The 23,412-nt window shown below is 35.5% G+C and overlaps 1 protein-coding gene across 2 annotated transcripts in view; it reads left to right on the top strand.

Moving 5' to 3' along the window:
* Positions 1–23,412, top strand: part of PCLO (piccolo presynaptic cytomatrix protein) — a 460,751-nt gene that overhangs the window by 245,007 nt on the left and 192,332 nt on the right. For both annotated transcript variants that reach the window (XM_037836537.1, XM_037836536.1), the window contains exon 7: positions 19,961–22,124. In XM_037836537.1, coding sequence (XP_037692465.1) covers positions 19,961–22,124 — 2,164 coding nt within the window. The remainder of the gene's footprint in view (positions 1–19,960; positions 22,125–23,412) is intronic.

Here is a 23,412-nt window from a genome sequence, read left to right as displayed (position 1 = left end):
GTGTGTATCCATTTAACTGTGAATTTAGTAAACAAAGATATTATTCTTTTATTTATTTACTTAAAGAAAATATAGCAAACATTTATTGAGTAGTCTGTAGTGATCATAAAACTATGTGATACAGATTAAAAGAAAAATTGAAAACCTGTATATATTGTTAATTAATGCTATTCTAAATTATAATTTTTTTTCAAAATTAATTAGCATGGATTTCCTCTACTCACCCACAAAGAAATAATATAATGCTAACAGAAATAAATTGACCATTCATAAAAGATCTGTTCCCATTTCAAGAATGAACAAATAAATAATTTAATGCATATATAAATATATAAATATATAAATTTCAATTGATTGAGACTCAGATTTAAATTAGGGAGTTTTTAGAGTTTAAAAATAAATTTAGATCACCCTCCCTTTTTTTAATATTAAAAACACACAAACTTTTGGCATTGTGTTTAGCCATAAACCTTACCTTCAGTTTTTGAGTCTTGTTCTGTATATCCTAGTTACAACTACACTATGCACTTGAAGACAGATTTAAGTTGCTTACATTCAAATATATTAAAAACTATATTTTATGTTAATACAATATAAATGCATGCTGAAGAAATATTATTTGGCATGTTGTTTTAGTTTCCTAGTGCTGCTGTAACAAGTTCATACAAACTGGGTGGCTTAAAAACAACAGAAGTTTATTCTTTCACCGTTTGGGAGCCTGGAAGTCTGAAATCAAAGTGTTGACAGGACCATGCTCCCTTTGAGATTCTAGGAAAGTATCTGTTCCATGCCTCTCCCCTAGCTTCTGGTGTTTGTCGGCAATCCTGGGTGTTTCTTGGCTTATAGACACATTACTCCGATCTCTGTCCCTATCATCACATAGCATTCTCCCTGTGTGTCTGTACCTTTTTATGGCCTTATAAAGATACCAGTTCTTAACTTGATTCCATCACAAAGACTCATTTCCAAATAATGTCACATTCACAGGTACTTTGGGTCAGGACTTTAATATATCTTTTTGTAGGGCACAAAATAACCCACAACACATGTATAAAGATAAGATGCAGGAAGGAAAAGTATAGAGATTGCAAACACTTTTGCTAATGTGAGAATTGAGAGACACTGAGAATAAAGAATAAAGAAAATGGGCAGGTATGTTTTTGCCAGATCCTTGAAATCCAGGCAAACAATTTGGATTATATAATCATCAGTATATCAATTGATTTGGAAAAAAGTAAGGACTGACATGCTGATAAGCTGTTTTATTTTATTGTCCAATCATAAAATAAGACTCCAGGCACTGAACAACTCTGGAAATGTAAAAGCATACACGGATCTTCTGAAAGAATGAGCACTTCTTAGTGACAAAGTTATAATAAACAGATCACTAAAAAGAATACTGATTATCTTATGGAAGAAAACAAATTAGCCAAGGATTGCATGAATGATGAAAACCCCAAAGGCAGTGTACAACCAGTCCTTACTTTCCTAGGATCCTCAATCTGCCATATGACTATAGTGAGTATTGGAAGAATTTGTCTTTTACTGAAGCCCTCTAAGTAAAACACTACTTTGATATTTGTTACAAAATATGAATATTCCTCTTGAACTCTACATATATTTGTAATATTTGAATAAAGCAATTGCCAACTAGAAAAAAATAGAAACCTACATATTGTGAACACTTTAGTAAACTGTAGCAAAGGGGCATATGAACAGAATGTACTCTGTTCCAGTATTGGAGTATAGACATCTGACTTAATATTGTTTAGAAAGACGATAGCTAGCTAGATATATGTACATAAAATAGTCACCTTAAAAACCATCTAAGAGGGCTTTCTAAAATACTTTTTTATAGATTTAAAGAAAAGAAAGTAATCTCTTTGGGGCTTTCCATAGAATATAAGGCAATAAATGTCACACAGACTAATATCCTTGATGCTTCTGTCCAGTGAGGTAGAAACTAGTTTTCTGCCTGACTGCTCAGCCCAAAAGCAATGACTTTCAGCAAGAAAGCAAAACAACCTGAGACAAGAGATGCATTAAGGAAAAGCTTAAAGATGTCTGGTGAAATATTGAGTTCCATTTTCACAATATTAATCAGAGAACATTTTTATCTCTACTACTAGTCTTTCAGAAATAAATTACAAGTATGTGATATTTAAATATGTTCTGTTATTTTGTTTTTATTCTGTTATTAAAGAGCCCTGTAAATCAGTTTCTCATTTCTGTTTCTTGCTACTATATTCTTACGACATGAGAAAAACTACTTTTTTACAATTTGTATTACATTCACAAATGGTAAATTATCTCTTATAACAATAGAACGATGAAGACATCTACTGTTTTTCAGTAATTCAAGGACAGTCCCATAGCAATGAGCATGCTGCTTATCTAGCATTTTTATTCATGGAAATAATTATTAAACTATATCATAGTGCTTTAGTTGAAATTTGATGGCCCTATTTTGTATGTGCAAGGCACTGTACCCTATTAGAAAGTCTACTGGATTTTAAATGCTTTACCAGTAAAATATTTTTTTCTTTAGTGGTATCATTTAGAATTTCTTTTCCACAGGTCACTCCTCTGGTGTTTCTTTGTTTGTTTGTTTGTTTTGTATTTCTTTAAGCAATAGAAATTCTTGACTTCTTGAACTAAATGTTTTGTATGTATTAGCTATGTGTGGGGATGGAGGGATTGTAATAAATAATGGGTCTATTTCAGGAAGACATTATGGATTTTATGATGCATAGGATAGACCTCTGAATATTTATTCAACTGCTGTTTTGTCTCAAAACTGTAAACTGTTGTGGTAGAGGAAAAAAGACCTCTGAAGTTTGTATTAATGTTTTCATTGAAATTTCAGAGAGTGAAACTCTGCTTCCAGTCAGTTTACAAGGAAGTATGTATAAAGGCATGTTTTACAACTTGCAATCTTGTACACACGTTACAGCTTCATCATCATCTCCCCACCCTAACTTCCCGAAGTTAAAGGATGTTGGCCTATGCTTATATATTTTAAAGAGCTATCTTGTTTGGAGGAAGAATAAAAAACTACAGATTTTGCCTGTCTTCCTAATGATTAATCTATAACTTTTTATAGATGAGATTTACACCCTAAAAAGAGTGGATGGTCAGGAACAAAACAGAAGCAAATAAAGTCAGAGAGCAGTATAGTATGTATGTGTATTATTTTCTTACCAAGAAAAGTAAAAAAAACTTACTCTCTGTGATGGTTTGAAGCTATATGTACCCCAAAAAAGATCATATTCTTAAAGCTAATCCATCCCTGTGGGCATAGACTTATTGTGGGTCGGACCTTTGGGTGAGGTTATTTCAGTTGAGTTGTGCCCCAGATGGTCAGAAACCTCTTAGTGGAATCCTATAAAAGAGATGAAATTCAGAGAAGTACACAAAGAATCTGAGAGAGAAAAGCCAGAGAAGCCGAGAGAGAAGAACACACAGAAAACAGACAGAAACCACAGAACTAGAGAGGAAGCCACTGAAGCCAGAAGTTGGAAGCAACATAACTCCAGAGAGAAGAGAGAGACCAGCAGATGTCACCATGTGTCTTGCCATGTGACAGAGGAGTCCCAGATCACCAGTAGTCGGTCTCTGAGGAGAAAGCATCACTGGTTGATGCCTTGATTTGGACATTTACATGGCCTCAGAACTATAAATTTGTAAGTTAATAAATCCCCACTGTAAAAGCCAAACCATTTGTGGTATATTGAATTTTGGCAACTTTAGCAAACTAAAACACTTTCATTTCAAAGTAAAAGGTCCTGGAAGAGGAGAGTTCGAATAGGGCAGTACAAATACTCTTACAGCAATTTCTGTTCTCCAATTCTGTATATTCTATTGCACAATTAAAGGGCAAGGGCCATGTCTTACTCATCATAGTAATCTCAGTATTTAGTACAGTGAGCAACTCATAAGTGCCTTCTTTGGGTTAAAAATGTTCCCAAATGGCTCAAAAACATGAAAAAACACTCAACTTCACTGGCTATTAGGGAAATGCAAATCAAAACCACAATGAGATATCATCTCACACCTACCAGAATGGCCATTATCCAAAAAAACAGAAAATTACAAGTGCTGGAGAGGATGTGGAGAAAGAGGCACACTTATTCACTGTTGGTGGGAATGTAGAATGGTGCAACCACTCTGGGAGACAGTGTAGTGGTTCCTCAGGGAGCTAAGCATAGATTTGTCATATGACCCAGCTATTCCATTACTAGGTATATACTCAGAGGAACTGAAAGTTAAGACACAAACAGGCATTTGTAAACCAGTGCTTGTCATGGCTTTATTCACAATAGCCAAGAGATGGAAACAGCCCAAATGTCCATCAGTGGATGAGTGGATAAACAAACTGTGGTACATACACACAAAGGAATATTACACATCTGTAAAACAGAACAAAGACACGAAACATATAATAACATGGATGAACCTTGTGGACATTATATTGAGCAAAGTTAGCCAGAAACAAAAGGACAAATACTGTATGGTCTCACTAATATGAACTAACATTAATGAGCAAACTTTGAGAGTTAAAAGCTGATAACAGGGGAGAGGGGCAAGATGGCAGCATAGAGAGGCGTGGAAGCTAAGTAGTCCCCCTGGAACAACTACAAAAAACCAGAAACAACTAGTAAATAATCCAGAATAACTGCGGGGGGACAAATGAGACCATCCACTCATCATACACCAACCTGAATTGGGAGGAATGCCCGAGAACACAGCATAAAATCTGTAAGTAAAACCTGCGGATCCAAGTCGTGAGACCCCCTCCCCCATAGCCCGAGCTGCAAAGCCTCCTGGTGCCAGAGAGAAGCTCTCTCCCAGCAAGTGAATATAGCTCAGCTGAGCTCCAACTGGGGTTTTAAGTAGCAAGTGTGAACTGCTCACTACAGGTACGCATCCCCAAAAAACAGACAGAGGCTTTGGGTGACGACTGACCTGGGAGAGCCGGAGGGTCGCCTTGGACTGGGTCTGAAGGGAACTATCTGTTTCTTTTTTGGCTCAGTGGAGAAAGCCCCAGTCATTTCCAGTTTCCAGGGCTGTGACTTGGGGAAGGATGGAGACAGCACCTGCAGAGAGCAAGACCATTGAAATGCTAATGACCTCCACCTGGGGGTCTGTCTTCTCTAGGAGGAAAGAGGTGGGGCCCTTTCCATTCAGAACCAGACCCCAGAGCCTGGGGGAACACAGCCACACCTCCTCACACCAGTCAAGAATTGTAGGCTAACAGGCGTCACCTGCTGGGCAGAAAAGCACAGTGACCTGAGGCATCAAAGGGTGGAGCAATTTTCTAAGACACACCCACAGGGAAACCAGATACTGAATATTTCTGCCCTCTGGGACCTGAGCCTGTTCTGGTCTGGGAAAACCTGATTTGGATAACCAAGGAAACCATATCTAGACAACAGAAAATTACAACCTACACTAAGAAAAACAAAGTTATGGCCCAGTCAAAGGAACAAATGTACACTTCAACTGAGATACAGGAATTTAAACAACTAATGCTAAATCAAATCAAAAAGTTTAGAGAAGATATTGCAAAAGAGATAGAGGCTGTAAAGGAAACACTGGGCATATATACGGCAGAAATCAAAAGTTCAAAAAAACAACTAGTAGAATCTATGGAAATGAAAGGCACAACACAAGAGATGAAAGACACAATGGAAACATACAACAGCACATCTCAAGAGGCAGAAGAAAACACTCAGGAACTGGAGAACAAAACACCTGAAAGCCTACATGCAAAGGAGCAGATGCAGAAAAGAATGAAAAAATATGAGCAACGTCTCTGGGAACTCAAGGAAGAAACAAAGTACAATAATGTACATATCATTGGTGTCCAAGATGGAGAAGAGAAAGGAAAGGGGGCAGAAGCAATAATAGAGGAAATAATTAATGAAAATTTCCCATCTCTTATGAAAGACATAAAATTACAGATCCAAGAAGCACAGCGTACTCCAAACAGAAGAGATCTGAATAGGCCTATGCCAAGACACTTAATAATCAGATTATCAAATGTCAAAGACAAAGAGAGAATCCTGAAAGCAGCAAGAGAAAAGCGATCCATTACATACAAAGGAAGTTTAATAAGACTATGTGCGGATCTCTCAGCAGAAACCATGGAGGCAAGAAGGAAGTGGTGTGATATATTTAAGATACTGAAAGAGAAAAGCCACCAACCAAGAATCCTATATCCAGCAAAGCTGTCCTTCAAATATGAGGGAGAGCTCAAAATATTTTCTGACAAACAGACAATGAGAGACTTTGTGAACAGGACACCTGTCCTACAGGAAATACTAAAGGGAGCACTACAGGTTGATAGAAGACAGGAGTGCGTGGTTTGGAACATGATTTTGGGAGATGGTAGCACAACAATGTAAGTGCACTGAACAAAGGTATCTATGAATACGGTTGAGAGAGGAAGGTGGGGAGCATGTGAGACACCACAAGAAAGGAGGAAAGATAAAGACTGGGACTGTGTAACTTTGTGAAATCTAGAGTATTCCACAATTGTGATAAAATGTACAAATATGTTCTTTTACGAGGGAGAACAAGCAAATGTCAACCTTGCAAGGTGTTAAGAATGGGGAGGCATTGGGGGAGGGATGCAATCAGCATAAACTAGAGACTGTAACTAATAGAATCACTGTATTATGCTTCCTTTAATGTAACAAAGGTGATATACCAAGGTAAATGCAGATAAGAGGGGGGGATAGGGGAGGCATGTTAGACACTTGACATTGGTGGTATTGTCTGATTCTTTATTCTACTTTGATTTAAGGTTATTTTTCCTTTTGCTGCTTCCTAGTTGTCATTTTTTCTTTTCCTCTTTCTTTTGCCTCTCCACCTTCTTTGACTCTCCCTCCTGCCTTGTGGAAGAAATGTATGTAGATGCCCTTATATAGATAGTGGTGAAGGTGGTGAACACATAAATGTATGACCATGCAGAAAACTATCGATTATTTACTTGGGATGGAATGTATGGTGAGCGAACAAAACCATATTAAAAAAAAAATGGGTTGATGACAAAACCTCGAGGGCAATATACTGAGTGAAATAAGCCAGACACATTAGGACAATTATTGCAGGGTCTCACTGATAGGAACTAATTATAATATGTAAACTCATAGACATGAAATATAAGGTACCAAGATATAGGACGAGGCTTAAGAATGGGGAGTGGTTGCTTAGTATGAGCAGAATGTTCAATTAGGATGAACTTAAATGTTTGGAAATGAACAGGGGTGTTGGTAGCAAGATGTGAGAATAACTAACAGCACCGAATTGTGTGTGAATGAGGTGGAAAGGGGAAGCTCAGAATCATGTATGTCACCAGAAGGAAAGTTGGAGGTCAAAAGATGGGAATGTATAAAACTGAATCCTATGGTGGGCAATGTCCATGATCAACTGTACAAATACTAGAAATCGCTTCCACGAACCAGAACAAATGTATGACAATACAATTAGAAGTTAATAATAGAGGGGCATATAGGGAAGAACTATATACCTATTACAAACTATATACTACAGTTAGTAGTATTTCAACATTTTTTCATAAACAGTAACAAATGTACTATATCAATACTACGAGTTAACAATTGAGGGGGGTTGGTTAGGGATAGGGGAGGATTCGAGTTTCCTTTTCTTTTTTTCTTTTTTCATCTTTCACTTTATTTCTTGTCTGGAGTAATGAAAAGTTTCTAAAAATTGAACAAAAATTAAGTGTGATGGATTCACAGCTGTATGAGGGTACCCAGGGGCAAGTGATTGTACATTTTGGATCTTTGGATAATTGTATGGTATCTGAACAACCTCAATAAAAATGAAAAAAAATTTATTTAAAAAAATAAATAAAAAAAGCTGATAACGTAGGCTACCAGGAGATAGAAATAGGGTAGAGATCAGGCATTTGATGCTGAAGACTACAGAATGTTCAGCATGCTTGATTGTATAGGCCCAGAGATAGACAGCATAATACTGTGTGATGGTAGCCCAATATTGTAACTACACTGAACAAAGATGTCCATGAGTAAAGCTGAAGAGGTGGGCTAGAAGCATGTATGACACCTGAGGTAAAGCTAGAAGATAAAGACTGGGACTGTTTAACTTAGCAAAAACTGGACAATGATTGTGATTAAATGTGCAAATATAAAACTGTTCTTGCATATGGGACAACAAATGAATGTCAACCATGCAGAGTGTTGGAAAGGGGATGGTAGTGGGGAAAAAATATAATCAAAGTAAACTGGAGTCTATGGTCAACAGTAACATTGTAATATGCTTCCATTAAATGTAATGTTCCCAACTTTTTTTTTTCCACTAAGCAATCAGATAATTTTGTTGTTCTTATTGTTATTGTTGTTTGACTCTAATTCCTTCTTCTTAAATTGTGTTCAAGAGGTCAGGAGTTTCTTGATTTTAAAATTGGACATAGCTCTCCCACTGATCTCCTTTAGTGATTCTGGCATGTAATTTTTCAAACTTAATAATTGCCCCCTCCTCTTTAGGTTACACCATTGAATTACACCATTGAGCCTTCTTTTGAATATAGAGTGACAGGCAAATTTTTATGAAGGGCTGGCTTTCTATAATTTTCCAATAAGACTAATAATTCCTTACCCTCTGCTTTTTCATAGATATTGTACCTAGGGAAAATTTTCCAAGATTTTTATGTTAGACTACAGTGATTCATTTTCTGCACTGAATGGACTCATTCTCATAAATGTGGGCATTCAAACCCCCTCCCACCCAAGCTATTTAATAAAATTAATTTTTAAGACCTAGTTGAATATCTTTGAATATTAGGTCATGTTAATCTAATAGGTAAGAATTATCCTATATAATAAAGGGATCAATTTATAGCCATAAAACAAACTTATAGCCAAGGCAAAATAATTTTGTATTTTCCTAACCCTATTAATTTGCTCAGATATTTGCCATAGCTTAGAATGTCACTTTTTCTGTCACCTATATTCCACCTAGTTGTCTTTTTCAAGTCACCATTCAAGTTCTAGGTCCTCTAAGAAGTCTGTCTTTGCCCATTCAAACTAAGGCACTATGATATAACAATAACAATACAAACATTCTCTATCTCTTCCTAGAGATATTATCCCGTATTTCCCCCTTTATCAATCTAGGATTTCAACCAGGAGCTATTTTGGCTTTGAGGGGACATTTATCAATGTGTGCAGATTTTTTTGATTTGCCATGACTTGGGGAGAGGATGTCTATGGGCATCTAGTAGGTAGAGGCCAGAGGTGCCATTAAACATCCTTCAATGTACAAAACAGCTCCCCTCACACAACAAAATGGTTCAAAATGTCAACAGTACCAAGACTGAGAAACCCTGCCTGCACTGATGCTGAACCATAATCAATGGTCTGCATGCAGAGCTCTGAAAAATTATATGACCACTTACAATTCTATTGACCAAAACTTTGTTGATGACTATGCCGTGGGACAGAATAAACTGCTCTGCTGGAGCCTTGCCAGATTCTATCTATTGCTTCCACATTATCTATGTGGACTGTCATGTTATCACTGAAGGAAATTAAATTGGGCTGTCACAATTTTCTCTTTCACAAAGCTACACTGATTGCTACCCTGTTGTCTGCATTGCAAGTCATTGCCAGTGATTGCTCATTTACAGTTTGATGATTTCCCCTGCTATTTCACATGGCATTGGAGTTAATTTAACCATTATTTAATAACCAGAGTGGCCTTTTCCACCTGTAAAAGAAGAAAATGGATGGATTGAAATTTTAAAATAGATAACAGCTTTCAAGGTTTTATTTTATGCTGCTGCTTCTGCTGCTTCCTCCCCCTCCTCCTCTTCCTCTTCTTCTTCTATACATTTAGTTTCCTCTTCCCTTTTACCACTCTATTATTTTGCACAGAACACTCTCTGGATGTTTCCATCTCACAGGTATTAATACATCAGTAGGCTCAAATGAAACCAGATTATCCTTGGAATTTCTCTAAAAATTTACATCTCAGACTGTTCTCTCCACCTAAAAATATTCTTTTGTTGTCATCCTATTCATTTCAAGATCCAGGCCTTCTAAATGTGTTAATCCATCCTTCTTTTCTTGCCCAAGCTGAAAGTAAAAACTTCTTCCTCTGAGTCCCAATATACTCTATTTATATACTCTAACTCCTATGTTGTTTTATAGACGATCTTTTAAGGGATTAATTTTCTCTAGAAGATTGTATAATCTTTGTATGTACAATAGTATCTTTTTTGTCACTAGATCTTTGTAGAATTATACAGTTTGTAAGTGAATCAACATCTCCATCATTTAAAAGTAAAAGACATTCATAAAAATAATTTTCTGTTTAATGAAAAGAAGAAAAAATCTTAAGAACCCAAGATGTTATCATGAGAAACATTTATTTCCAACCACACGTATGGCTTTCTCTATTTATAAAATGAAAAAATAAATTCCTGTGTCTCTCTAACAGCTCAATAGTTTAGAAGTGTATCTCTGATATTGACACTGGGAACTAGTTATCAAAACACTGAGGTAGTTTTTCCTTACAACATCCTTAAAAAATATTCCTGATTTTTGAGTTCTTTGAAGGCAAGGTCTATGTTCTTACTTAATGCTTCTTAGCTCAGTTTCTTTGGTATCTAGAGCAATGCATTTTTAGAATTATACTTTGCAGCTACTTGAATGAATTAGTAAATTGAATTTTGTCATATTTATTACACATAGTGATAGATGAATAATCTTGGCCTAGCATCTATGATTTTTAAACAATAGCCTCTCTATATTTTTAGCTTCTTAAACTTTTTGAAAAAAATAAGTATCCTTTTCTCATCTTTACTTAGATTGAGATTAGATTGTTTTTACAATGAGATAATGTATATGCATATATTTAAAGTCCTTAGGATAGTGTATACTATACCTTAACTATTGTTATTTTTATTAGTAGCCCTGGTACCTCAGACAAGGAAGAATTCCTTTCCTTTGTCATATAAATCACAATGTAACAAATCCTCTGAGAAGAATGTTACTGAAAGTAACTTTAGACAACAAATTTATTCTGAGATTATTTATCTGTTATCCTAATTGCATCCTAGGTGTTGCAACCTGTAAGGGGCTATTCTTCTAATACCTCTTAAACCTCCATTTTGTTGTTAGGACTTTCTTTTTCCTTTCCTCTTTTCTGCTATCTGCACAACTATTTTTAAATATTTTAAGTTTTTTATATGTAATACAATAATTTTCTTAGGTTAAAGGCACCAGATCTATCTAAAGGCAGCTTGTACGGTTTGTCATCAAGGGAAATCTTTTTAAGCATCAAGTTTTTGCTAGACTCTTGTCTGGTCTGTAGTCATGGCCTCCAACAATGCTACCCTTAATCAAGATAATCTGTCTTCCAAATATCTTTTGATGTTTTCAACGTGATCAATATTGTTGATGTTGTTAACTTTTTATTTTGAAACACTTACAAACTTACAAGACTGTTGGGAAAATAATGCAAACTCCATACAGAGAACTCCACCATAACCCTAATCACTGAGATTCCTAGATCCACCAATTATAACATTTTGCCACATTTTCTGTATCATTATATCTATCTATCCATCCATCTGTCTGTCTGTCTGTCTTTCTATCAATCCATTTTAGGAACACGAGTGTAGGTTGAATATAGAATGCTCTTTGAATTACTTAATACTGTCATGTACATTTCTGAAGAACAAGGATTTTCATTTTTGTAACCACCATACATGCAGTTATCCAGTTTCAGATATTTTAACATTAATATATTCTATATATATATATATATATATATATATATATATATATATATTCTATATTCCATTTTGTTCAAATGTTCCAGTAATGTCTCTTTGAACCTTTTCTCCTCCCTTACGAGATCCTTTGCAGGATCATGTATTTTACTTAACTGCCATGGTCCCTTTAGTTGCTCTTTCTTTTCTTTAGTGTGAGAATATATATACAACATAAACTTACCTATCTGAACCACTCCCAAGCATATCATTCAGTGGGATTAATTACATTCACAAGATTGCAGTACCCTCATCACCTTCCACTGCTAAAATTTTCCTATCTACCTAACCAGAAACCCTATACCCCTTATATATTAACTCCCTATTTCCCCCTGTACCCTGCCACTAGTAAACTGAACTCTAATTTATTTCACTGTGAGATTGCATATTCTCCAGTATTTTCATTTTGGTTACCCTGGGGCTTTAATTTGACATCCTGAATCTATAATAATCTCATTTGGTTTGATACCAACTTAACTTCAATAGCAAACATAAACTATATTTCTAATACCCTCTGTTCCCCCACCTATATGTAACTATCAGTAATTACGTATTTATACATTATGAGTAGAAACCATTGATTTGTCATTAGATTTTCATCAAAAAAATCTATAATGATATAATTTGCCTTTCAGATCCAATAGGAAGTAAAAAATGGAGTTGCAAACCAAAAGTGCAGTAGTACTGAGATTTATATTTACTTATCTTGTTAACTTTACTGAAGATCTCTATTTCTCCAAGTGCCTTTGAACTATTGTCTATTTTTCTTTCCATTCATCCTGCAGAACTCTCTTTAGCATTGCTTGTAGGGCCAATCTAGTGGTGAAAAAATCCCTCCATGTTTGTATATCTGGGAATGTCTTAATTTCTCCCTCATTTTTGAAAGATAGTTCTGCTGGATAATAAATTCTTGGTTGGCATGTTTTTCCTTTCAGCACTTGATATATGTCAGCCCACTGCCTTCTTGTCTCCATGATTTCCAATGAGAAATCAGCACTTAATCTTATTGAGGCTTCCTTGTATGTGACACATTGCTTCAACTCTTGTGGCTTTCAAAATTCTCTATCTTCAACTTTCAACAATTTGATTATAATATGCCATGGCATGGGTCTATTTGGCTTTATCCTGTTTGATCATCTTGGAGGTCTGTATTTGTGTCTTTTGTTAACTTCGTTAATTTTTCAGCCATTATGTCTTTGAATCTTCACATTGGCCCTTTCCCTCTTTCTTTCACTTCTGGGACATCCAGAATGTATATATTAGTATGCTTGATGGTATCCCACTGTTTCCTTAGGTTCTTTTCACTTTTTTTTTTCATTTTATCTTCTTTCTGATCCTCAGAATGGATGATTTCAGTGATCTCATCTTCAAGTTCACTGATTCTTTCTTCTGCCAACTCCAATCTTCTGTTGAGCCCCTCTATGGAATTTTTAATTTATCTTACTGTGATTTCAGCTCTGTTTGGTTCCTTTTAATTTCCATCTCTCTACTGATTTTCTCTTTGTGTTTATCTCTCATTTTCCTAATGTCCTTTAGTTCTTTGTCCACATTTTTCGTTAGTTCTTTGAGCATATTTAGGACCTTTATTTTTTTTTTTAACATCTTTGTCTGATATGTCCCAGGTCCAGTCTTCTTCATTGATAGTGTCTAATGCTTTAATCATCTCCTTGGCCTGTGCCATCACTTCCTGTTTCTATGTATGTTTTTTAATCTTTTGTTGAAACCTGGAACATTTTGAAATTTTAATATATTGTCACTAGAAATTAGACTCTGGTACATCTGTTTCTTAAGCTTATATCCAGGTAGTGTTATGATGGAGCTTTCCTTGAATGCCCCAAACTAACAAAAAAATAGGAGGAAAAAATTGAACACATTTCACAGTCTTTTAGATTTACCTGTGTCAATGCTCTCCCTGGGCTTATTCACACAAGAGCTTAGAGAATATCTCCAGGCCAAAGCATAGAAACCTCCTTTATCCTTTCTCTATATGCCTTTTGTCTTGGGTGCATGACCCTAGGAATTCCCCACATCTACACAGATACAAATGTCCTCTCTTCCCTAGGACACCATTTGCTCATGGTACTGGGCACTGCACTGTATGCTTTGCTGTCAATAATCCCTTGCCCCAGGCAGCCATGGCTTTACTGCTTTCCCATAGTATTCTGTAGGAGAGCTCTGTGAGATGTCTTTTACATATAGGGCAAGTTCTGGGATGGCAAGCCTCAATCAGTATTCTGGTTGAATACCTCAGGCCACCATCAAACTGTGCCAAATATACATGTTCCCAGTATGTGTGGGGGCTACTCTCCTCCCTCCAGATCCAGGTCTAGGGACCCTTACTGGGAGCTAGGGTCAGGTCCATGCTGAATCATAAAGGAGTAGTGAAGGGGCAGCCAGGGCTCCACAAGATCCTACCATTTTAAGTAGACTTTTTCTTGATTGGTGCTCACCTGTTTCTTCAAGTCTTTAATTGTTCTCTGGGTCTTTGAGAAAGATGTTTCTGCCAGGTCTTGCTGGTTGTTCAAAGCTTTAGTGGGGAGATGGAGCCCTGAAACTTCTTACTTTGCCATCTTGATCGGGGTAGGCTCCAACCATTGCTTCATTTTGATGCTCTGTTTTGGAGTTCTGGACTCTATTATTTTACATTATATTGATTATATCAGAATTAAGTGCAATATTATACATTTGTGCAGCCCCACTTCAAATTCTCTATTATATTTGTCTGACCTCTTAAGTGGTACCAATACATCCTAAAACAAAGTACACACACACACACACACACAATTTACATTTTAAATCTATGGATTGTTACTCATTGTAGAGTTTGGGTCCCTAATAAAAGTGTAAAAGGTGCTTTGCAAAGTGCTTTGAACAGAGTAGGCCCTTAATATCTGTTTCAGTGAATTGAATAGTTATAGGTTTTTTAGGGATAATGGAAAAGAAAGTAGTATGCTGTGGAGGAAAATGCATGAATAATCATGTTTAAAATTTAACCATATATGATGAAGGATAACTCTTTAAAGCCTAATGAAGTCTCAAGAAAGGACTGAAGTCTTTAGGGCTCTTGCATTTTCCTTCCTACATCCTCTTTCATTGATTGAAGCCTATTGCTTCCTTTCTACTAGATCCTAACTGTGTTTGACACTAGGGTTTCTCAATGGGCACCCCACATATGCTAGAAAAATCTTCTTTAGACCAGAGATTTCAAGCTGTCAGTGGAGCTCAAAGCCTTGGTTTATGAGGTCTCAAAAATATTTGTAAGGCATTTGAATTAGAAACAAAATTTTAAATTCAGATTTCCTACTTCTCTTGAAATAAATAGATTGTGCCACACTAGGCCTGTTTTTATATGTGGCATCCATCTTCTAGAGCTGACATTTACAGATGGGACTTAAACTCAGCTAAACCAATCCATCTCCATTTTTTCTAATCTAACATTAAAATGCCTCACTTGTCTTGCCCCTGTTGACATTTGATTGTCTGGCCCCTGCTATAGTCTAAATAATCCACCATTTTAATCCACATTAGAATTTACCTGATACAGTCTGTATTTTATTCTAATGTTTTATCACTTTCCACAATATAAGTATAACCACTGACAACATTATCGTAGTCCAAAGAACTTACTAATGGTGGAAAATTTAAGTCCTGAAGAAATCCAGTTCAGAGGTTATTTATGATCTTAGAATTCAGTTCATCTTAAATTGCACAGTACACATGGTTTTATATTGCACCCATATGTAAGGCAAGCCCTCACCCCTTGTGTTTATGAGATAAAAACAGCAAAAAGAACAGACACTGATCAAACAATATTCTTGTTATTATGTGTTCTTATGTATCACATATAACCTAACTGTCTATAAATCCTGCACCATGATGCAAAGCCAATCTTAGGAAAAAACATGATTCGAGCAAAATTTCTATTTGGTATCCTCCTCTTTTTGTTCCATGTCTTCAGCACCTTAGCCTTTGGTGCTCACCCTTACTAATCTAATAATGTTCAGAATGTGATCTAATCCCTCTTGCTAAGCCAAGGCTCTAGATATTTGAGCAACTATAAAATCTACCAGCCCCCAATTAGAATATATTGAGAAATGATTGTTATCTACATGAAGGCAAACTATACTCTTATATTTCTGGAAATATTTATGCAACTTCTAAGATGCCTTTTAAATTTCAAGATATCAATAGCGATCCACCTAGTATTATAATGATTTATGTTCATAGTCATCATTTATGCCAGTGCCCAGAACATGGCAGATCTCAATAATTTATCTGTTGAAGGGATGAATGAATGAATGGACTTGATTAAAGGATGTCTTCATTTACTAGGTAGATAAGCTGATTTGTAACATTTAGCTCTATGGAGGTTTACTGCCTGGAAATCAATACGTTTAATTGTTTTTTGACTTTTTTATCAAAAATGTTTCCCTATTACTCATGTCCAAAGGACATTTGAAAACAGAATTTATTTTGAACAGTAAATAAGAATGCTTTTGTTACAGCAGGGCTTGTACACTTACTTGGAGCCTTCTAATAGGATGCTGTATTATAAAGGGCACCTCTATAGGAAAGTACCTGTTGTCACTTAGGAGAGATTAGAATATCTTTTCATTAGACAACAGCACATTTTTAGAACACTTCCCTGATAAAGTTAAGATACACTCTGCTTCATTAAGTTTAGAAAGCTGGTATTGAGGGACCGTCTTTATCAGAAACTGTAAGTTTGAAACGGGGCTATTTTCTTTCTAGAAATATAATTCCTTTTGTTTTTGAGTAGAAGTTAGAAGTTAGATTTTTGAGAATTGAATCAATTATTTTGTTATATGAAACCTCCTACCAGATAATTTTATGGAAAACAAAACTTTGTGCCTTGATCAATTTTTCCACAAAGACATTCAATAGCCAAATTATGGTGCATCCCATTTGGACATCTGTTCAGTCAAATACTGAGGAAAATTGTTTATGACTAATCTAACCTCTTTACTTGTATGACCTTATTTACTCCTTAAACAAACCAATAATATACGAATGAATATTAACCTCCTTTTCCAGGTAAGAAAACTGAGGCTCAGGGAGTTTAAGCAACTTGGTAAAGGTCTCATAGCTTATAAAAACATAGCCAGACTCCAGAGGGTCTGATTCAACAGACTGAACATTCAGTCAAATGTTGCACTCCTCTCATTTGTGCAAGACATGGCTAAGACCTTGAAAAGTCTTTGACTTTGTGACTTTGTGACATAGTCATGGTTAAAGCTATTGTATTACCAAGTATGCAAGCAGAAACAGAGAACAGCAAAGCTGTTTCAATTTGTGGAGACCGAGTGATCACATAGAATAACTCAGTAAGTATCTTGCTTCTGCCAACCAACTTTGTCTATTGCTTCCATGACTTGTATTTATGGTTCCTAAATAATTGAAAGAAGTCATGGATCACTAAATATTTGCAACTGTGGAGGATAATTCAAGAAATTTCTAATATCTAGAAGGCTACTTTAAATTAGGACTTTGTGGATAATTGTTGAGATTGCCTAAGCCTACTCTCTCAAATAAGAACTATAAACAGTTAAATATAAAGTTAAATGAGGCAAAAATTGCACACAGATATGAAAAATAATAAGATCTGATAGCAATCTCTAGTTGTCTTCATTAGGAATTACTACTAATGAAATAAATAGTCTTTGTTAAGATTCCTTGTTTTTCTTCTAAGATTTAGGATATACTCTCAATCCAACCAGTGAATTCGGGGAAATTCACTTCTTGATTCCAAAATTTTAATAGTCACAACAAGTTATTATTTTGCACTTTTATTTCTTCATTCTTTTAATCAACAAATACTTTTACTGTTTAGTTGAAGTACAACTGTATCTTTAAAACTTAATTTTAAAATGTACTTGCCCACCCTAGAAATTTCTTTCCTTTCTCTCTATTTGCTCCATTCCATGTTTACATTCTCTGTTTTGTGCGCTTTCTTTCTGCCAGGATTAACATTTTGTTTTTCATTATTTGAGGGACGTGTTTAACCCTTTGGTGGGAAGGAAAGTTCTTACTTTGAAGTATTGTGCAGTGTGATTACATTTCCAGGGAAACACAATTAAACACTCTTATAAAATCTTTTTAAAACCATAATTATGAAGTATAGGTGAATATCTTAAATTGTTTAAGTAAATAAATCTTAATAAAAATTCCTGTGCATTTACCAAATCTACTAACTACGTGGTAAGGAAAAAGAAAAAAAGTAAGTTATTCTCAGCCTCTGATTGAACACAATTATATTTAGAGAAATCAAAAGGGTATTGTGGGATTTTAAGATAGAAGACTTATTTCTCTGTTAGTATTTTGAAAAATTATTAAGAAAATGATTATGAGATATTGTTTTTTATTTTATTACTTCATTATTTCCAGTTGATATTCAAAAGTATAAGACAAAGTATTTTTTTTACAAAGTAAACATCTTTTGAAAGATTTAAAATATGGGTTTATCAAAAATCCATAGTTTTCTATGGAGAAAAAGGAGATTTTGGAAGGAACAAATATTTTTAAAGGGTTCCTACAATATGTACCAAGTAATTTACACAGTTGTCTCGTTTAATCCTCATAACAGCCCTAGGATTTAATTGTGAGTATTAAATAAAATGAAAGCATTGACAGTGAGAGAGTGCAAATAAGTAACATGCTAAGCAGCTGCCTCGGAGGCACTAATCCCTCATATCCCTTGAGATATTTCTTCAGAGAGAAAGTTTGATAGTTCCTATACCATATCTCACAGACTCACAACATTTTTTCATTGTGAATTTCCATCTAAATATTTTAAACTTCCAAAACACACATAAATTTCAATAAACCTTTAGGATAGGTTTCAGATTATGATTTCTATTAAGAAAAAAACAGTTGCAGTAGATGCGAGGAGCAGAAAATTAAGATAAATAAACAGCATGAAGAGATGAATTTGGAAATAACACAAAGGTAGTGAAAGCACAGACTTGAGGATATGTGATCTAATTAACAGGACATAATTCCCAGGACCATATTCATGGGCTTATATGTTTTCTATTGTTTTTCTGTCCTCAATATTTGGTGACTAGGAAAAGGGTTGATTAAGTGTTTTGGATTATACTTAAAAGAGAGAAAGGAAAAAAAAAAAGCATTTTAGAAAGAATATGCAACTGGAAGGTAGAAGACCAGGGACCTAGCTGTGAATATTCTAATTAATACTTGGGTAACATTGAGTATATCAGTTTAATTTATTTTAACTATTTTATGGTTATGTCTTTTGGTAGTCTAAATTTGTATGATTCTCTAAGACCAGTGATTCTTGGAAAGAATGTTATGACAGATTAACCAAATGAATTGAAAATATCTGACAGCTCACTAGCTCTGTACTTTATTGGATTTTTTAAAAAGTTTCAATGAATTTTTTATTGCAGTCAGTTCCTTTTGCTTTGTGTAGGAGTTTCTAAAGCATTAAAAAGGGAGATAAAATTAATAAAGACTAATAAAGTTGAAGGTATAAATAAAATCCAAATAGTCATGAATATATTGAAAGATTAAATAGGAAATAAATCTATATTACCTTTGGTGGGGGGAGAGAACATTAGAGAGATTAAAGATTTCATTTAAGAACATTTCATGATTGGAATAAAAATGGCAGCCAATCCAGTGGGTAAAAGTAGGAATGGAAAGAAAGGTGCAAACTGTTTCAAGCGTAACAGTGGTAAATAAGCATCTCCAACAAATGTAACTTAAGTTTACAAATGGTTAACACAAATTCTTAAGGAATAGATTTATTTTTAAAATCATATGTATATTTATTTAGATGGAAATTAATTTTTTACAGTTCTCCTCTGAATCAAATTGAAATATAAGCCTGCATGAGCAATGAGTTATGTGCTTGATTTCAAAACCCACTTCTACTGATTCAGGAGTTATAAAAACAAATAATTGTCCAAGAAAAGAAAGAGTATTTTTCAGTTAATTGCGTTTGTGACCAATACTTTAAATTATATAACATTTAATACGTTGCAATAACTACATAATGACAGCATTTTTATTTAAATGTAAATTATGAAATTTTGTTGAGTCTTTTAACATTTTTTCCTCAATTAAAAAAACACTGTTTTGTTTTCTTAATTGTAGACTAAAGGTTCTCAAACCATAACCTCCTCGGGCACCCAGAAAAAAGTTAAGAGAACTCTGCCAAATCCACCTCCAGAGGAGACTTCCACAGCAACTCAGTCAACATACAGCACAATGGGCACAGTTTCCAGAAGAAGAATTTGCAGAACCAACACAATGGCACGGGCCAAGATTCTCCAGGACATCGACAGAGAGCTTGATCTTGTGGAGAGGGAATCAGCAAAGCTTAGAAAAAAACAAGCAGAACTCGATGAGGAAGAAAAGGAGATTGATGCCAAGCTACGGTACTTGGAAATGGGAATTAACCGGAGGAAAGAGGCATTATTAAAGGAGAGAGAAAAGAGAGAGCGAGCCTACCTCCAGGGGGTAGCTGAGGATCGTGATTACATGTCAGACAGTGAAGTGAGCAGCACCAGACCAAGCCGAATAGAAAGTCAGCACGGCATTGAGCGACCAAGAACTGCTCCCCAAACTGAATTCAGCCAGTTTATAACACCACAAACCCAACCAGAATCTCAGCTGGTTCCTCCTACGAGTCCTTATACCCAATACCAGTATTCTTCCCCTGCTCTTCCTACCCAAGCACCAACCCCATACACACAACAAACTTTGTACCACCAAGTTTCACCTTACCAAACTCAGCCAACCTTCCAAGCTGTGGCAACAATGTCCTTCACGCCTCAAGCTCAACCTACCCCAACCCCACAACCTTCCTATCAGTTACCATCACAGATGATGGTGATACAACAAAAGCCACGGCAAACCACGTTATATTTGGAGCCCAAGGTAACTTCAAGCTATGAGGTGATTCGCAACCAACCCTTGATGATAGCACCTGTTTCTACTGATAATACATATGCTGTTTCCCACCTTGGTAGTAAGTACAATAGTTTAGACTTGAGAATAGGTTTGGAGGAAAGAAGTAGCATGGCAGGCAGTCCAATATCAAGCATATCTGCAGAGTCTTTCTATGCAGATATTGACCACACGCCACGAAATTATGTCCTAATTGATGACATTGGAGAGATTACCAAAGGGACAGCAGCATTAAGCACTGCATTTAGTCTTCATGAAAAGGATCTATCAAAAACAGACCGACTCCTTCGAACCACTGAGACACGTAGGTCTCAAGAAGTAACGGATTTCTTAGCCCCTTTACAGACTTCTTCCAGATTGCATAGTTATGTAAAAGCAGAGGAAGACCCAATGGAGGATCCTTATGAGTTAAAGCTTCTGAAACATCAGATTAAACAAGAATTCCGTAGAGGAGCGGAGAGCTTAGATCACCTTGCTGGTCTTTCCCATTATTACCACGCTGATACCAGCTATAGACATTTTCCAAAATCTGAAAAGTATAGCATTAGTAGACTCACACTTGAAAAACAAGCAGCAAAACAACTACCAGCAGCCATACTTTATCAAAAGCAGTCAAAGCATAAGAAATCACTAATTGACCCTAAAATGTCAAAATTTTCACCTATTCAAGAAAGCAGAGATCTTGAACCTGATTATTCAAGCTATTTGACTTCTAGCACTTCATCTATTGGTGGCGTTTCTTCCAGGGCAAGGCTTCTTCAAGATGACATCACTTTTGGCCTCAGGAAAAATATTACAGACCAACAAAAATTTATGGGATCATCCCTTGGCACAGGACTGGGTACATTAGGAAACACCATAAGGTCAGCTCTGCAGGATGAAGCAGATAAGCCATACAGCAGTGGCAGCAGGTCCAGACCTTCCTCCAGACCGTCCTCTGTCTATGGTCTTGATTTGTCAATTAAAAGGGATTCTTCTAGCTCCTCTCTAAGACTGAAGGCTCAAGAGGCTGAAGCTCTAGATGTTTCCTTTAGTCATGCATCACCCTCTGGCAGAACTAAGCCTACTAGTTTGCCAATAAGCCAGAGTAGAGGAAGAATACCAATTGTGGCCCAGAACTCTGAAGAAGAAAGTCCACTAAGTCCTGTTGGTCAGCCAATGGGAATGGCCAGGGCTGCAGCCGGACCCCTGCCACCAATATCTGCAGACACCAGGGATCAATTTGGATCCAGTCACTCATTACCTGAAGTTCAGCAACACATGAGAGAAGAATCACGGACTCGAGGATATGATCGTGATATAGCATTCATCATGGATGACTTCCAACATGCCATGTCGGACAGTGAAGGTAATTGGGGCTTCAGACTACCTTGTTACTCTCAAAACTCAAACTCTTATTTTTCTGCATGTTTGATTTTCCTTCTCCAAGGATGTATTCTACTTTTCGTGGTGTGTCTTTTGCATGTTTACTTCAATTTTATTTCTTGTAAATGGAAATTTTATCTCGTGTATAGATTTTGTAGCATGTTTTCCTTTATTCCTTTTAAGTTTATTGTTTTGTTGTTCTGTTTCTTGATTGTTTGCTTGGTTTGTTTGGTGTCCACTTCTCTAAAACCATTATCAGATAATTCTGTCAATAAAATATGGTCATCCTTCAAATCCATAGTTGGACAATTTTTCATTGTATGTTTATTTAATTTTTAAATGCATTTTAAAAATTATTGTTCAGTTTCTTTCAGTTTGTGAAATTATTAACATGTGGAGCTACTGAGTATTTTCTGCTAGATTTTCTAATAGTAAATTATTTCTTATTTTTGTGGTATCAATGTTCATTAATTCAAAGAATGTTCTCTTTTTAAGGACTCTTGGATAATCCCTGATTTTAGTATAATGCAGACTTTTATAATTCTCCTTGAATAAATGATTTCTAATTTACCTCCCTCTCATTATGAATTCTGTAATTGACAAGGTTGCATATTTTGCATTACATGCTAGAAATCTTAACACTAATATAATTTGGAAATAAATAACCTATTAGTATGTATGTAGCATTTATTATATTTTAAAATTGAAAATTTGTATACATTCATGAGTATAGCTATTTGGATATGAAGCCTTACTGATGTGCCTGTTTTTGCCTTTTCTCTAGCATTTTTTTTTTTACATTATCCCATTTTTTTGCCCTAAAATTTTTTTTCTAGTTTTCCATATTGAAGAGATGTTTTAAAGCAAATACAGGCTTAACTGAAAACTGATTTAAAGTAGTTTTATCATGTAGAAAGAGAGGATTTTAGGATATTATCTAGTCCAAGTATAATTTTGAAGGTGAGAGAAGATGGAACAGAGGTGTGGAGAGCCTTGCCCACATAAAGAGGACTTAAACTCTTGGTTTTTTGTATTTATCTTCTCCCTCTGTGGTTTACTTTTTTAAAAAATGTAATTTTGTTGAGATATATTCATATACCATACAGTCCATCCAAAGTATACAATCAATGGTTCACAATATCATCGCATAGTTGTGCATTCACCACCATGATCATTTTTAGAACATTTACATAACTCCATAAAAAGAAAAAAGAAAATCCGAAACATCCCGTTCTCCTTATTCCCTCACTTACTGAAACTGTGTTGCACTC

Source organism: Choloepus didactylus, chromosome 5, assembly GCF_015220235.1.
Source record: "Choloepus didactylus isolate mChoDid1 chromosome 5, mChoDid1.pri, whole genome shotgun sequence".
In the NCBI taxonomy this organism is placed as follows: domain Eukaryota; kingdom Metazoa; phylum Chordata; class Mammalia; order Pilosa; family Megalonychidae; genus Choloepus; species Choloepus didactylus.
This window is presented reverse-complemented; position numbering and strand designations above follow the sequence as displayed.